The 16,011-nt window shown below is 45.6% G+C and overlaps 1 protein-coding gene across 1 annotated transcript in view; it reads right to left on the minus strand.

The window, feature by feature from the left end:
• Positions 1–16,011, minus strand: part of fancm (FA complementation group M) — a 122,156-nt gene that overhangs the window by 27,108 nt on the left and 79,037 nt on the right. Inside the window, exons 12-13 of the mRNA XM_084311196.1 lie at positions 15,453–15,604; positions 14,809–14,973 (exon numbers count right to left, since the gene is read on the minus strand). Coding sequence (XP_084167322.1) covers positions 14,809–14,973; positions 15,453–15,604 — 317 coding nt within the window. The remainder of the gene's footprint in view (positions 1–14,808; positions 14,974–15,452; positions 15,605–16,011) is intronic.

Here is a 16,011-nt window from a genome sequence, read left to right on the forward strand (position 1 = left end):
CTGTGTAGATCTCTCCCCCCTCTTCTTGGGCCCGCAAGTAGGCTACTGATCCGTAGGCGACCTCGGAGGCGTCACTGAAGACGTGTAGATCCATTTTACATGTCTCTGGCCTCACCGTGGGTGGGAAGTAGCTTCGGCGTATATTAACGCCTGGGAGTGAGTGGAGTTCCATCTCCCACTCTCTCCAGGTGGATGCAAGGTGTGCGGGAATGGGGTCGTCCCAGCCCTGGTCCTTGTCCCACAATGCTCGTACAATCATCTTTGCCCTGGTGGTGTACGGTAGTATACATCCTAATGGGTCATATTGTCGGGCGAGTGTTCTGTACACACTCCGTCTGGTGGTCGGTATTGCCGTCGACCTTCCCTGCTCCGTGGTCAGGGGTTTGTGTCTATAGTGGAGCGAATCTGTCTTGAAGCGCCACACTAGTCCTAGTGTCATCTCTTGGGCTTCTCCTGGGATTGTGGCCATCCAGGTCTCGCTGCTCGCTGCCTTGTCCTCAGAGGAGAGGCTGCGCAGTACGTGCGGATCGCTGCTGGCCCACTGCCTGAGATCAAAGCCGCCTTTGATCAGAGAGGCGCGGAGTTTAAGTAGGAGAGCCTCGGCTTCTTCCTGGGTCGAAGCGCTTTGTAGACAGTTATCTACGTAGAAGCTGTTCTTCACACTGTGTCGGACCTCTTCGTCCGCTGCTGGGTCCTCTGCGACATGTCTCTGTAGTGCAAATGTAGCACAGCATGGGCTGCATGTAGTTCCGAAAGGGAGGACTTCCCATTGGTAGATGGCTGGGTGCTCATCTCCTGGCCTCTCTCTCCATAGGAACCGCAACAGGGGCTTGTCCTCCTCTACTAATCTCACCTGCAGGAACATCCCTTTGATATCCCCGCTGATAGCCACCTTGTCCTGGCGGAAGCGGAGTAGTACGCCTAGTAGGGAGGGGCCGAGTGTAGGACCGGGCAATAGCTCTTTATTCAGATTTTGGGATCCGATCTGGTAGCTGCAGTTAAACACGATGCGGTCTTTGCCGTTGTGATGAACCTTGTGGTGGGGCACGTACCACGCTTCAGTCGTCTGGTCGGCCTCTTTAATGTCAATCTTTGTGACGTGTCCCGCTGTGATGAGCTTCTCAATCTCAGCGCGGTATACACTTTCTTGGGCGGGGTCCTTGGCTAAGCGCCGCTCTGTGTTTAGTAGGTACCGCTCTGTGGCGTCTTTCTTTGCGTGAAAGGTAGGCATCCCTTCCCGCCGCAGGAGTGGCGTGGCGTATCTCAACACGCCGCCGACTGGGACTCTCTTTGTTCCCGTCTCGAGGAGGTTAATGGCGTAGATGTCGTCTTTAGAGCGAATGTCTTTCCTTTCGTTCCCAAAGGGCATTTGTTCTAAGGTCCATAGCCTCTCTACATGCTGCAGGAGTGCGGTGTCTCCCTCTGTGACTCGGGAGTGGAGACAGCTAGTGGCTGTGGTTCGGTTGAGAGATTTGGCGAGTGGGCCTTGGAGAGTCCATCCTAGGCGGGTCTCGACTGCTGCCGGACAGCCTCTGGGTCCGGTATGAACCCGGTCTATCGGGACAATGAGGTCTGCATGGTCGGAGCCTATCAACAGTGTCGGGGTAGCACCGTCTATGAGTGGGATCGGTAGCTTGCGTAGATGTACATATTTCTCCATCAGCTTGGCTACGGGGTATGTGTACCGCGAGAGTCCTATTTCTTGGCTGGTGAAAGCGTCTGTAATCCTGTACCGTCGCTCGGGCTGGCCGCTTGCTGCGATAGAGAATGAGACATTCTCGCCCTTTATCGTTTTCAAATCTCTTCTTATTGTCCGAATTGTCATTTGGTTTTCGCTCCCCCGCAGCCCTAGCTGGGCCGCAGCGGACGCGAGCAGAAGGGTCTTCTCTGACCCGTCATCAAGGACGGCGTAAGTGTCCATGACTTTATTCTGGTAGCTCAATGTCACACGGACTACCTTTAAGAGCACTCTGGCTCCGCTGCTGCTGGCGGGGTCGATGTACATGACGCTTGCTTTGCTGCTTGATGGTGCGGGTGGAGGCCGCCGTCTGTTACTGTCGTGGAGTATGTCCAGATGGGCTCCATCGCACCGACTGCACTTTTTCTTTAAGCGGCATTCGGCTGCCATGTGTGATCGCGCACAGCGAAAACAGCGTCTGTTGGACTTTATCCATTGACTCGCTTCCTCCGCATTCATCTTGGGGAATGAGTCACATTGTGACAGCCAGTGTTCTTTCTCACAGTAGGGGCACACTATCTTCCACTTCTCCTTTCTTGAGGGGGTACTGTGGCTCCTACTGCTTGGCACTGACTCCGATTGGTGCATGACAGTCACCGATCTTCTTCCATCATTTAGTCTCCTGGTTCCTTCTCTGGAGCCAGGGGTGCTCCGTCCGAATGTATCTAGCCGTAAGCTGCTGACTTCTCTCGCCAGGAAGTCGGCTAGATCGAGGAGGTTCGGTTCGGGGCCATTAGGGTCTCGGTGGTCTCTCTGCCGCCTAAAGCGCTCCTGTCGGGCGGGCGGTAGCTTCTCCAAGATCCTCTCTACATTTGAGTTGGCGTATAGTTCATGCCTACCCTTTTCCCTCTGCGCTCCCAGCATCCCTACCAGGGACTGCACTCTGATGGACAGGTCGTCCAGTGCTCGATTGTCTGTTGCTGGGGGTAGGCGGTCGATGTGCCTGATCTCCTGGATCACGTAATCCCATATACGTCCATATCTCTGGTCCAACGCTACCAGCGCTGCGGTGTATGGGGTCGTGGAAGTGGCGTAGGCGAGCGCTATGTTGTGCGCGCGGGGTACCTTTAAATGCTTCAGTAGTATCGCGTATTTATGGCGTTCATCAATGACATCCACCAACATTGTCTCCAGACACATGCGGAGCTCCGTATACTGGGCCCGGTTCTCCTGGGTGAAGTCTGGTACCATAGGTGTGCCAATGTATGACGCGGATTGTTGATACATCGGCGAGCGTTGGGGGAGAGGCCTCCTAGGCGAGTCTCCTCCTGCTCCTTGGCGTGGGCTGGTACCGGCTGTGTACCATGGCCCGCTGGTCCAGGTGCTGTTCCTCGGTGCGGGTCGTGCGTCGTGCTCACCCGTGAATAGCGTCGGGGGTCTGTAGCGCAGCTCCGCGGGGGTATAGCCTGGGCTGTACTGGACCTCCTGGTCCGGTAGAGTACTGTGCTGTCGTCGGGCGTGGTTCTCCTCCTCTTCCTCTTCGTCCTCCGTTAGGTCATCCAGGGCTTGTAGTCTCTGATTTAGCCTCTCCGCAGTGTATGCTGCTCCTTCCCGGTGGCTGGGTCTCGCTTGGACCGGTTGGGGAAGGGGGTCTGCGGGGGGTATAAACCTCGTCTGTTGGTCAAGTTCAGGGTCGCTTACTCGGCTAGGGGATGCCGCCCTGGAGTGATGTCTAGACGAGTTCCTGGAGCCTCTGGTGGAGGGAGGGGGTGTTGTCCTTCTGATCAGCTGTTCTATTAGTTGCGCTTGTGCTCTGTCGCGCTCGGCTTCGCGCTTGGTGAGATCCGATTCTCTCTGGGCACCAGTGGCGGCGCGCTGGGCGTCGGCCCGGTCTCTTGCCATATTCTCTTCCATCTGAATGCGTCTTATTTCCAGGCGTATGTGCTCTTCTTCGCTCCGTTGCTGTATCTGCAATCGATCGCGTTCACCCTGGAGTCTATCGCGTTCAGTAGAGGCTTTCAGGCTGACGAGGAATGCCTGCTGTAGTGTCCTCTCTGCCTCGCTGGGAGAAGACGGTTGTATAGGGGAGCCGTCCCTTGGGGTACTCCGTGCGGAGTCTTGGAGCTCTATCTCCACGGTGCTCTCCTCATCTTCTTCCGTGCCGAGTTCTCTCTCGGTAGTGTTGTCTTCCTCCCGGGACTCGTCGGGGACTACTTCTTCGGTATTGGCGGGGTGTAAAGTCATGTCTGGTTCCCCCTGGTCCCCACCGTGAGCTGGGTCAGTTACGTTAGAACCCATAGGGGCCTCTATGGTCGGGGTAGCCTGGTCGTTAGGGTTAGACATAATTTTACTTTCTAGTTTTACCGCGTTTACTGTTGGTAGAAGACTAGGTTGTTGACTGACAGCGTAAGCCTCTAGGTACTGAGGGAGCTGTCGTTTGCGCCGCGGGCGTTGTTGGTTAGGAGGATCGTTTCGTGGAGTGTTCATCATAGGCCATTTTAATATTAATAACACTATATTAATATTACACTGATTACCCTCCGGCTCGAAGGACCAATTGTAACTGAGGGGTACAATTCCCTGACTGTATTGTTAGATATGATACTTACTACCACTACCTCTTGTACTTTAGACTCTGGCCACCCAGTACTAGGTATAAATAATTATGATAAACACTCCCACCTGATGAAACGGATCCAACACAAATGTACCAAGTCGAAAGTCTGCGTTTAATAATAATACATAGCAAAAGGTATGTACAACGATCACTTAATTACATTTATGATTTGAAATAGTATGCACTTTTATGGCAAATGAGTATTCGTAGGTAGATCAATATCGAATGTCCAATCTCTGATTGCGCAGGAAGCAAATATACAACCTGGAATATTTAGGGAACAATAGCAATGATACTTGAATGATTATATAGCTGGATACACTAGGGGAAGGTTCCGACTGCTTGTAGGACAGCTGGAGGGGGGGGTAGAGTCTGGCTGTATCCCGTCTGGCCGAGGGTATCCTGGGAGAGCCCACAGTCGTGCGACCCGGTGCCCAGCGATCCTCGATCCACAGATGAAAGCAGTTGGACTCTCTGTGGCCGGCGTCCTCCGGTCCACGATGGAGAGACGTGAGGCGACCTCGTCGTGTAGAGCGTCTTCTCACCTGTCGTCCTCTCCGGGGGGGGTATTTCCAACACACCGCAGTGTTGGCCTTTATCCATAGAATAATCAAAGTACTCAAAGCATAATCCAAGCCGGGGAAGGCTAGCCGTCGTCGGTAGAATAATCCAATATACAGGTCCACTCGCTCTTTGGCCTGGAGCTCCTCGGGTGCAGCTTCACGTGGGGTCAACCACCCTGGATAAGCGTCCAGCTGATGCCCGAAACGATGGGGGTGCTGATTACTATAGAACTCTTACCGCACGAGGCACTACATATGAATAGACTATTATTAGCTTAATAGAATACGTCCAACTCGACGATATAGTGCCAAATATGACTATTCAAATATTAATATACACGATGTCTCAATGCCGATACTGGGCCGAATTGGCCTTACTGCCCACACGTGGTTCGCGGGGAGGCTTTTGCGTCTGTCACTCTGTTGGAGGGTAAGGAACTGGACTAAAAGAAAGCTCTACTTTAATAGCGCAGTATATATACGCGCTATGAACAAATAGTACCATTAGTGGTGCGGTAGACATATTCCTACGCGGAACTAGGACTTGTCCATACATGTTGAGCGGTACGATTGAACCTGGTCTGAGGGGTATGGCGACCTGGCACCAAGGTCTCGTCCAATGGTAGAATGGAGACTATTATGGGATGTTCAGTAGACTAGAAGGGATATTCAATGCATATTGTACAAGGAATATACAAGGGATATCAGGGGATATACAAATACAATTCAATATATATATATAAATAAATATATATATTCGGTTTAATCTGATCCTTCAGAACAGTCATTGTCACAACATGTGCATGAGATATTAACATGTCAATCAGCCGAACCAGCCAATGGACTGTCCAACCAATTGTCCAATCAAAGGACTCGTCATCCGTGTGGTGGGTCACGTTTCTTTCTTTTTTTCTTTTTTTTTATCTTTTCCCCCTCCTTTTTCCGATTTTTCTCCCATCCCACCCTTCCTGGTTGTTGCGCACTTTCCCCTACTGTTGGTCCGAGAGACCGGAGACTGTCACATGCTTTCCTCCGACGCATGTGCAGCCAGCCGGCAGGCCAGCCTGGCCGCGGAGATTCTCACTGGGAGAGTGTAACGTGTGGGAGGCCGCACTACCCCTCTCCAGATCCTACCCTCGCTGAGCAGACGCCCCGACCGAACTGTAGGGGTCGCTGTCCACAACGCCCAGGACCCACCCGCCAGCTTTCCCACCCTCTAATACTGCCAATTGTATTAGTGTGAACGGCCAGCCAAGCTGGTGACAACACTGGGAGCTGGATTCGAACACGCGAATCCAGCATCTCTGGCGTTGGTGATGAACGCAATCTCCGCTACGCCACCTGACCGCCGGTGGGTCACGTTTAAGATGTACTGGCCAATCAACAGCTGTCACCTTGCGGCCAATCAAGGCAATAGCATAAATCTGCAGTGCCGCAACCCCATACGTCTGGGCGGGGCTTGTACTGTGTGTGAGGCGGGGCTTCGGGGCTTGTACTGTGTGTTGCTGTGCGTGGGCGGGGCGGGGCGTCGGGGCTTGTACTGTGTGTTGTTGGCCGGGGCTTCATAGTGCGCATGGAGCATAAAACCCGGAAGTAGTCAGTTTGTGCTGTTTATTTTTACAAGCAGTGAGGGCTCGACAGCATTTGCATTTCTGTGTTCCGTGTTGCAATAATAGGAACGATGTCAACAAAACGGTATCTTATTACCGCTTTCCTCCCGACGACAAAGAGAAGAGAAGGTGGCTCACGGTAAGTTTGATCTCAATGATAAACAATAACAGTTAACAGGTAGGCTAAACAGGCTAGGCTAACATTAGCTACTAGTTAGGTAACGTTAGCTAGCGCTAAACACTGGTAACGTCAGTTTACAAAACATTACCCGTCTATATAACGTTGAGGCAAAAATTATAGTGTGTGTGTGTGCGTGTGTGTTTTGGTGGACATTGGACCGCAAAGCAGAAAATGCATTTGCAGTTACTTAGCCAAATAGTTGCCCTTCTTTGCCAAACTGAATTTATCACTCATTTCCAGAGCTGATAACGTTATTGTTAAGTCACTATCTTGTGATAGTAACATGGTTGTGGTGTGAATTACCTCTAAATTAAAGTATTTTTGGACACAACACAGTAATAAGAAGGATGGCAAATGTATGATGGTATACAATAATGCTGTATATACCCTATGTATATTTATTCTTAATGTACTGTATATATATATATATATATATATATATATCGACATGTGTCTGTACATACCTGCATATAATCTTTTTACATATCTGTAGATACTATATCTATATCTGTACATATCCCTTACCTACTCTTACTAGTTACGCTGCTGTATCACTGTACATAATAATACAACTCTGTACATACATCTGATTAGCATTATTATTCAGTAGTACTGATTTATATATTTTAAACAATATAATGTATTCAAGTTTTGTTTTATTTGTCACATAAGGTATATTTATACAACAGCATGCAAATTTCTCGATTCTGATTGGCTGAAACAGTCAATTTACACGTATGTATTCTTCCCAATTCCACGCTCCTGGTCCCAGGACCCGCCCACAACCGAATTACAATCACTCTGCCGTGCGGATTTTTAGGAAAAAACAAGATGGCGGACAATAATCTTTAACAAATGGATATGTTGATAGCGTCATAACGACTAAATATAAACCGATTCTGTCACGGCGAATGTCTTAGTTGCTTAAACAATGTTGGATGATGTAATTGATGGGTCATGAGTCATTGTGGAACAAAATAAAAATCGCGCGGATTGATTGATTGATTAATTTGCAATTTCTTTCTTTATTTTTTACCTACTTTCAATCAGCTGGGAGGTGCGCTGTTTTAAGTGAGCATGGCCTATTGAATTGATTGATTGATTGATTGATTGCTAATTTTATTACTGTCCGCCTGGTTTCCAACTGGTTATGTTTAGGCCCTCTTTCGAAGTTGGTTAAGGTTAGCCCACTGTAGCATGCTTGACACTGTTGCTCCTCTTAACACATTCAGTGCCAACTACGAGTATAGTCGGGTTAACTCGCCATGCGTTGAGTGCCAATCATGAGTATAGTCGGGTTTTAACCGCTATTTCTTTTATTAGCGATATCCATTCATTTTTCATCCATCCAGCCTGACGTTATCATTGGGAATGGGTCTGAGCTCGCAAAGGGCAAATACAGCCGCCTATCGTCTCCCGGATGGTATTGCACATCATTGGATTGGCTGGGACTGTGCATCAAAAAAATAAGTCCGGTCCAGGTTTTACTTGTCGGGCATGCAGCTGGATACTATTGCATTGAGTCCCCCCACTGGGAGCATCGTGGATCATTGTGTTTTGGACTATAACGTTGGATCAATGGACGCAATCGATATTTGGAATGGCGATCAGGAATTGGATTAATCTTTTTGCATGACATCAGATGCGAGGTAAGGCCTTTATGTTACGAATCTTGGGGTAATCAGATGTTCCTTTCTCCGCCATCGGAGCGTGTGTGTGTGTGTGAGGTTTGTGCCGACCAAAGTACGGAGAAGCGATTTTTCAGACCCCGCTTCTCTTCGTACATGAGGACACATATACTATCGATAATCTAGCATTTATTTGAAAACGATTCATAAATCAGCCGAAAAATAATAACGTGTTTTGTGTATTCCACTAAAGGGCTATTATCGTGTCTTTCTCTGGAATTACTAGAAATCTCCAAAACTATACTCTTATTCAAAACGGTATAAAACGGAAATGTACCGATGAAAAAACAATCCGTTTCGTACATGTTGACTGCAAGCAAGTCATTGATAAGCGACGGGTGTATTAGACCCATAGCCATAATTTAAGATATAGTTTAAGCGTTCACAAATATCCCCGTCCTCCCATTGATTAAAACGGTGGCAATCTAGACGTAATTTGGTCATATGGGCGTGGCTCTGAATTAGTTAAGCAACAACAGAATTAAAAATTCACTCCTGAAGGGAACAGGAAGCCGGTGCAGGGAAGCCAGCACCGGTGTGATACAACACTTGGTTTACACTGGATTAAACCACAACCCCAGCAGACTATTAATTGATGAGCAGATTAAATCCATAGATAAGACATGTAGCAGGGGACAGGAATAAACTAGGCAACAAGCACAGGGCTATGCAGGCTGTAGAGATCATGGGGGGAGGGGGCACTGAAGTGGAAACTCATCTCTGCAGCTCATCTCTTCCCACTAGTGCTCGACCGCTATGTGTTTTTCCAATGGCCGATACTGATATTTAGAGGTGATATTTTGCATCTGAGAAAATACAACAATTTAATAATAACAAATGACAACAATTTCCATGAATAGATCTGCACTCGATTTATTATTTGAAATCAACAAATGTATCAAATCAAATAAATAGATTGAAAATAAAAAATAAAGCGCTTAACATCTTTGTTAATCATATGTGTGTTGTTTGGAAATGCCAGATATCAGCCTGATTAACCAGTCTATCACTACTTTCCACCTCCGTAGCATCTGATTCTCCTCAAACACGGGCCTGTTGTGATTAGAGAAGATGTTCTCAGAGTAGAGGGGACTAACACAGCAGAGCACACAGACACACGCACACACACAGAAACATGCATGCACACGAAAACACACGTGCACTCACAGTATGAAACAACTCAGATTTACCACTATTATTCTTCTCAAACTGGCTCCAGTTTTGATCTCTCAATCCTCAAGTTTGTGTCATTTATCTTTTTTACCCTCAGTTCCGGTTCTATTTTTTCTTTCTCTCCTCTTCTGATGATTGAGGGGTAATAATGGTTGATTAAGGGGTAATATTGGTTGATTAAGGGGTAATATGGGTTGATTAAGTAAGGGATAATGTATAGCTACGAGGCAAAATAATTGACCTTCACTGCGTTTAGAACACAGAGGCGCCGCGCCAGAACACATTGTCGGAATTACAATATACGTAATTCATTTTACACCATCGACAAGACGAGATCAAATGCAGACGCGGTTCTGTTGCTCCTCTGGCGTGTGTGTGTGGGCTTGATTGCACCTGATGCAGTGCAGCTGTGCATGGTATAACGCTGCGAGAGTCCGGCTGCGAGGCTATCTTTCCCTGTTGCCCCTAACAGTGGTCATTATTGCACGTTGCCCCTAGCAGCGGTGAATTATCGAGAAATAATTGACCGCTGCTAGGGGCAACAGAGCGCTATTGACCAATCACAATCAAGCATTTTGGCGCATTTTAAAACGCCATGTAATAAGGGGTAATAATGGTCGAGGACAACATGCTAGGAGCCTCGGAGGCCTCAGCTAAATCTAGGCCAGGCAAGTAAGCCGCATCTCCCACAAAAGTCTTTGCAGGATACATTTAACCTTAACAGTACCAAACAGGGAAGTGACTTTCATCATATGAAAAACAGTTGAAAATTATTACAATGGTTCTTGATGTGAAAAAAATAGCAGATTTGTCTGCCGACTGATCTGCTTCATGACCTTGAAATACAATCAAACGGATCATTTGAAAAAGAAGACTTGACTTGTGTTTAAAATAAGATACGATATTCCTTTATTGATCCCCTTGGGGAAATTCAGAAATACAATAACAGCCTATTGTGAACTATAAAGAGAGCCAACTACATTATGTTTGCTTATATAATCTAATGAAATTAAATGAGTCTCTGTGTTGAGGATGTGCTCCAGAAAAGGTACACATCAAAAAAAGCCAACATACTGTATATCTGTGTGGGAGGCAACAGTAAAAATGTTATTCAAATGCCATGGAAAAACCACACAGAAACGGCCTAGGGAAAACAACAACAACAACAAAAACCAGCCCACGGTGGAACCAAACAACCCACGTAGCAGAGACGGTAAATGTAATTAAGCAATTAAGTAAGGATCTAACAGAAGCTTGTCTAAAAACCTGACACATACTCTTAAACGAAGAGTATCAGGCATCTGGCTCCAGTCAGGAGTTTAATTTACACGGCTCAATGTAATTTCTGACCCATTTACCTGGATTTGGAGACATTTTCAAGGCCCTTATCCACGGCAGGATCTTGAGCAATAACAGGTGGTCAGAATAAGGACTAATTTAAATTAAATAAACGTTCTGTATTATATAACCTGTAATATGTAACCTATGTGTATCTTTCAGAGCTATTTGGATGCGATAATGCCGTTTCTGTATATAAAACGAGAAATATTCAAGACTAAAAATATATTTAGGAAAATCCTGGACCTAAATGGACCTGGACCTACTACCTATATACATAATATCTATATAACATAATATTCCTTACCTACTCGTAAGTTATACCGCTGGCCAGTATGACTTACTACCATAGTGTCTTTACTGTATACCTGTATAACTGTACATAATAATACTATAACACTGTACATACATCTAATTAGCCTTATTACTCAGTAGTACTCATTTACATATACTCCAGTTTAATCACCTGTATATTGCTATTGCACTTTACTGTTACATTTGCACTCTGGTTAGATGCCAACCCTCTTTTCGTTGTACTGTAGTTGTGCTGTATAATGAACAATACATTTGAATCTAATATAATGAACAATACATTTTAATTTAATATAATTTAATAAAAAATTGCCCTTAGAAGAGGGCAGCCCAAAGTGGAACTCTTGGCCCAAACTTGGTCTCCAAATGGATCCAGAGAATAACATATTGTGTTTGGTGTTTTGATTTACTTATGTTTGAGGGTAATTTTGAGATAACTTGCTTATTCCAATATTAACAAACACCACAATGACATAAATACTAAGAAAGATGCTTACTTGTTCCAATTATTTTGGTCCCACATAGGGATGCTCGATATTGGCTTTTTTACCGATACCGATATTCCGATATTGTCCAACTCTTAATTTCCGATACCGATATCAACCGATATCAACCGATACCGATATATGCAGGGTTTCCCCGTCCAAAAAACGGAATAATTTCAGGTAACTAATAATTTCACTGGATATATATATAACAAATATTGTTATTGTTTTTTTTTTCTTTTTTTAACCGATACCGATATTTTCCAATATCACATTTTACTGCCGATATCGGCCGATAATATCGGTCGGCCGATAATATCGGACATCCCTAGTCCCACAGTATGTATTGGTCCTTGGCCCTCAATGTGGGCCCCTGAATGCTCACATGGAGCTAAATGACATTCGGTGTGTGGCGCTCAAAAAGACCAAAACATTTAATACATTTGAACTCAGCCACAATGTCTTTTTCCAGAATGACATGGTTACTCAAGGTAATCCACAGACCTGGGCATGACCAGTTTCATTGGGAACTATTTTCTACCGAAGTACATCCACCAAAATAGTTCTCAATGAAACTGGTCACAATGAGGTCCGTAGATTATCTTGTGTGACTGTCATGATTATTGGAAATAAACATTTGTTTTTCAAATGTTTTGGCGCTTTGAGCTCATAGGGAGCAGTTAGGGGTCAAGTGTCTTGCTCAAGGACACATCGACACCTGCTGGGAGGAGCCAGAATCTAACTGGGAACCTTCTGATTACCAGACAACCGCTCCAACTCCTGAGCCACTATTTGGAGTGATAAACAGCCCACTGTCTCACTTGAGAAGCTTTTAGGAATGATTAGCTAACTTGTCCGACAAAACGTTCGACTTACGTCAAGTCGAATCTCAACTAATAAACCTAAGTAGACTCACTTGCATTCAACATCGTCATTATTCAAACTCATGAAGAGCTCTAGTATTAAAAACCTAACCCAATGTAAATCACAATATACATCCATTTTAACTCAAGCATTTTCAAACATTACCAATAGCATCCGGGCCAGATAAAATCCCAGGCCGGGTGATCAGAGCATGCGCGGCGGAGCTGGCGGGGGTGTTCCCGGGCATATTCAACCTGTCCCTCTCCTTGAGTATAGTCCCCTCCTGCTTTAAATAAGCCCACATTGTGCCATTACCGAAAAAAAGCAAGGTAACTAGCCTCAATGACTGGCGCCCAGTTGCTCTTACCCCCATACTGAGCAAATTTGAGAAGCACATCAAGGCACTTCTCAACAACCTACCGCTAAACCTGGACAAACACCAATATGCATACAGACAAGATAGATCCACAGAGGGGCGCTCCAGTAGCACACCACATAGCGCGCTGAGTCGCAAAGCGGACCTTTTGGCCACACAGGACCGACAGCGGTCACGCAGGACCGATAGAAGAGAGAGGGTGAAATGGGAGGAGAAGAGGGGAAGACATGCGGCACATGGCCACCGGGTCGGGGAATCGAACCCGGGGCGACCGCTTCGTGACTCAGCGCGCTATGTGGTGTGCTACTGGAGCGCCCCTCACTGTTTTGGAGTCTTGTTTGTTAAGAATATAGGACAGGCATGTATAAGCATTATGCTTCAGTCTGTACCTTTTCAGTCACTGCCAAATCAAATATTGTTAAAGGAACACTCCAACATTTTGGGAAATTAGCTTATTTAACATCTTCCCTGGAGTTAGACAAGAAGATACATACCTTTGTCGTCTCTGTGCGTTGATTAGGCATCGGGAAGGCATGCACCGTTAGCCTAGCTTAGCGTCATTCACTGGAAGTAGGTTACACATTTAGCCTAGTTCCCAACAGTCACGACAGTCATTTATTAATTTTATAAATATTTATTTAACAGTCATTTATCGATTAGAGTGAAGTCCAGCAGGATCCACCAGAAGTCTAGAAAGTAGAAAGTAGCACTGGTGACGTGAAATCACTGCGCCCAGACAGCAGTGGTTCGGCAAAAAAATATTCCGAGTATATCTGCTTAGAAAACGGAAATGTCTAATTCAATTATTTTTTATTTCTCCACGTGGTAAATACACAGGTCACAACATGTTTATAGGAACATTTTGGAGTTATATTTCAATTAGAGGTGGGCATAGATAATTTTTTTAAATCTAGATTAATCTATCTGCAATCCTGGATTTAATCTAGATTAATCTAGATTAAAATGGCTAAAAAAAAAAAGGCATTCAAAATATGTGTGTTCTACCCAAATAATGACCAGAAGTCCTTACTTTTTCTTTCCTCCTTATGTTTCTCAGGCCAGGTGGCCCATTACACCATGAGCCCATCTCCCGTTTCCAAAATGCATTACAGACTGTTTGAAAAAGCTGTTTTGCTATGATAATTGGTAATGAAATATCAAAATAATGTTCAATAAGATGTACTTGTGTTTAATAAGTTGTTTTATTCAGAAGTTAACACAAATAAATAATATTACCAGTACAGTACAGTATCTAGCACACTCTCAGGAGCAAAACAGAAAGAAGCATTTCAAACTTGAACTATGTGACATGGCTTGACTCAATCAGTCCAATCTCTATTTCTCCTTCTTCCACCAGTCACTCAGGCAGACCAGCTTGTTTTATGTAGCGGTGTCTACTTATAGTGCCTATAATATTTTTCCCGTTGGGTGCCAGACAGGGCCAAACCCTGCCAATGCAAATCAACTGCTCCAGTGGAGTTGCTCAGTGGCCAATGGTGTCAACTGTGGTTGTACTGGGCAGCTCCCAGGTGTGAATGGAACTGTGTGAATGTGAAGCAGGACGTTCCTGAAAAAGAGCATCCTACCCTGGGTAAATAAAGGTTAAAAAAAAAAAAAAAAAAAAATGTTGATTAACTGCGTCAATTATATTATCGCACGATACAAGTATCGCGTTAACGCAGCACGTTAACGCCGTTAACGGCCCAGCTTTAATTTCGATTGTATTTGGAGTGTATTTCGTGACTGTTGGGAACTAGGCTAAATGTGTAACCTACTTCCAGTGAATGACGCTAAGCTAGGCTAATGGTGCAGGCATTCCCCGATGCCTAATGCACGGACAGAGACGACAAAGGTATGCATCTTCTTGTCTAACTCCAGGGAAGATGGATCACAGATGAAACATGTCCACTGTGCTGCACCCACCTTGTCCTCCTCTCTCAGGTGATCTAGCAGCTCCATGACCTGGATGAAGTGGGTGCAGCGCAGGGAGTGGTCCACAGAGTGGGTGGGCTGGCTTCTGTTCTGCCAGTGTCTCCACTCCCACAGAGACAGACGTCTGGTCGGAGGACCACTGCTGGACACCTGCTCCTGAAGAAGAAGAAGAAGAAGAAGAAGAAGAAGAAGAAGAAGAAGAAGAAGAAGAAGAAGAAGAAGAAGAAGAAGAAGAAGAAGAAGAAGAAGAAGAAGAAGAAGAAGAAGAAGAAGAAGAAGAAGAAGAAGAAGAAGAAGAAGAAGAAGAAGAAGAAGAAGAAGAAGAAGAAGAAGAAGAAGAAGAAGAAGAAGAAGAAGAAGAAGAAGAAGAAGAAGAAGAAGAAGAAGAAGAAGAAGAAGAAGAAGAAGAAGAAGAAGAAGAAGAAGAAGAAGAAGAAGAAGAAGAAGAAGAAGAAGAAGAAGAAGAAGAAGGATCATCATCTAGGATGTAATGTCACTAAAAAGAACATTAAACTAAACTCATAAGAAATGCTCTTTACAACAGCAAGTGTTCTGAAAGTCTTGCTAAGTGGGAAAGGGAAGGAAGGTGGGAGGGAACAAACTAAAAAAGAGGGTGGGATGGAGAAGCAGTGTACCTGAGGCGGCGGGTCACTCGGAAGGGACAGGAAGCAAGACTGTCCCAGGACGGGATGAACCTCATCCTTCTCCAGTCTCATGGTCGACTCCCACTCAGAATACTCTGAGGGGCTGAGAAATCCATCTGATTTAACACTACCCTGCTCAACAACTGCAACGCACGTGCACACACACACACACGCACACACACAATATAAATGTCCAAAAGTAAAAGCTGGAGACCATGGGTTGGGGGGGGGACACACACACACTGTACAACTGTACAAGCAAAACTGTACATTGGAATATTGACAAAACCATACTAGGTAATTTACTGTACATTGGAGGGGGTTGGGTTAGGACATTTACAGGGGCCAGTTTCGAATTGCAGTCTCCCGTAGGTGTTCTTTGAGAGTGGTTTTGAAAGTGGGTAGTGATTCACATTCCTTTACAGCTTTGGGTAGGGCGTTCCACATTGATGTGGCATAATTGCGAGAGGTTGTAAATATGCGTTATATGCGTACGGCCTGGGCAGCCAGCATCTAACTGTTCTAACAGCAATATATAATCCATTTCAGA

The sequence above is a fragment of the Notolepis coatsorum genome (genome assembly GCF_963971535.1).
Source record: "Notolepis coatsorum genome assembly, chromosome: 3".
Lineage (NCBI taxonomy): Eukaryota > Metazoa > Chordata > Actinopteri > Aulopiformes > Paralepididae > Notolepis > Notolepis coatsorum.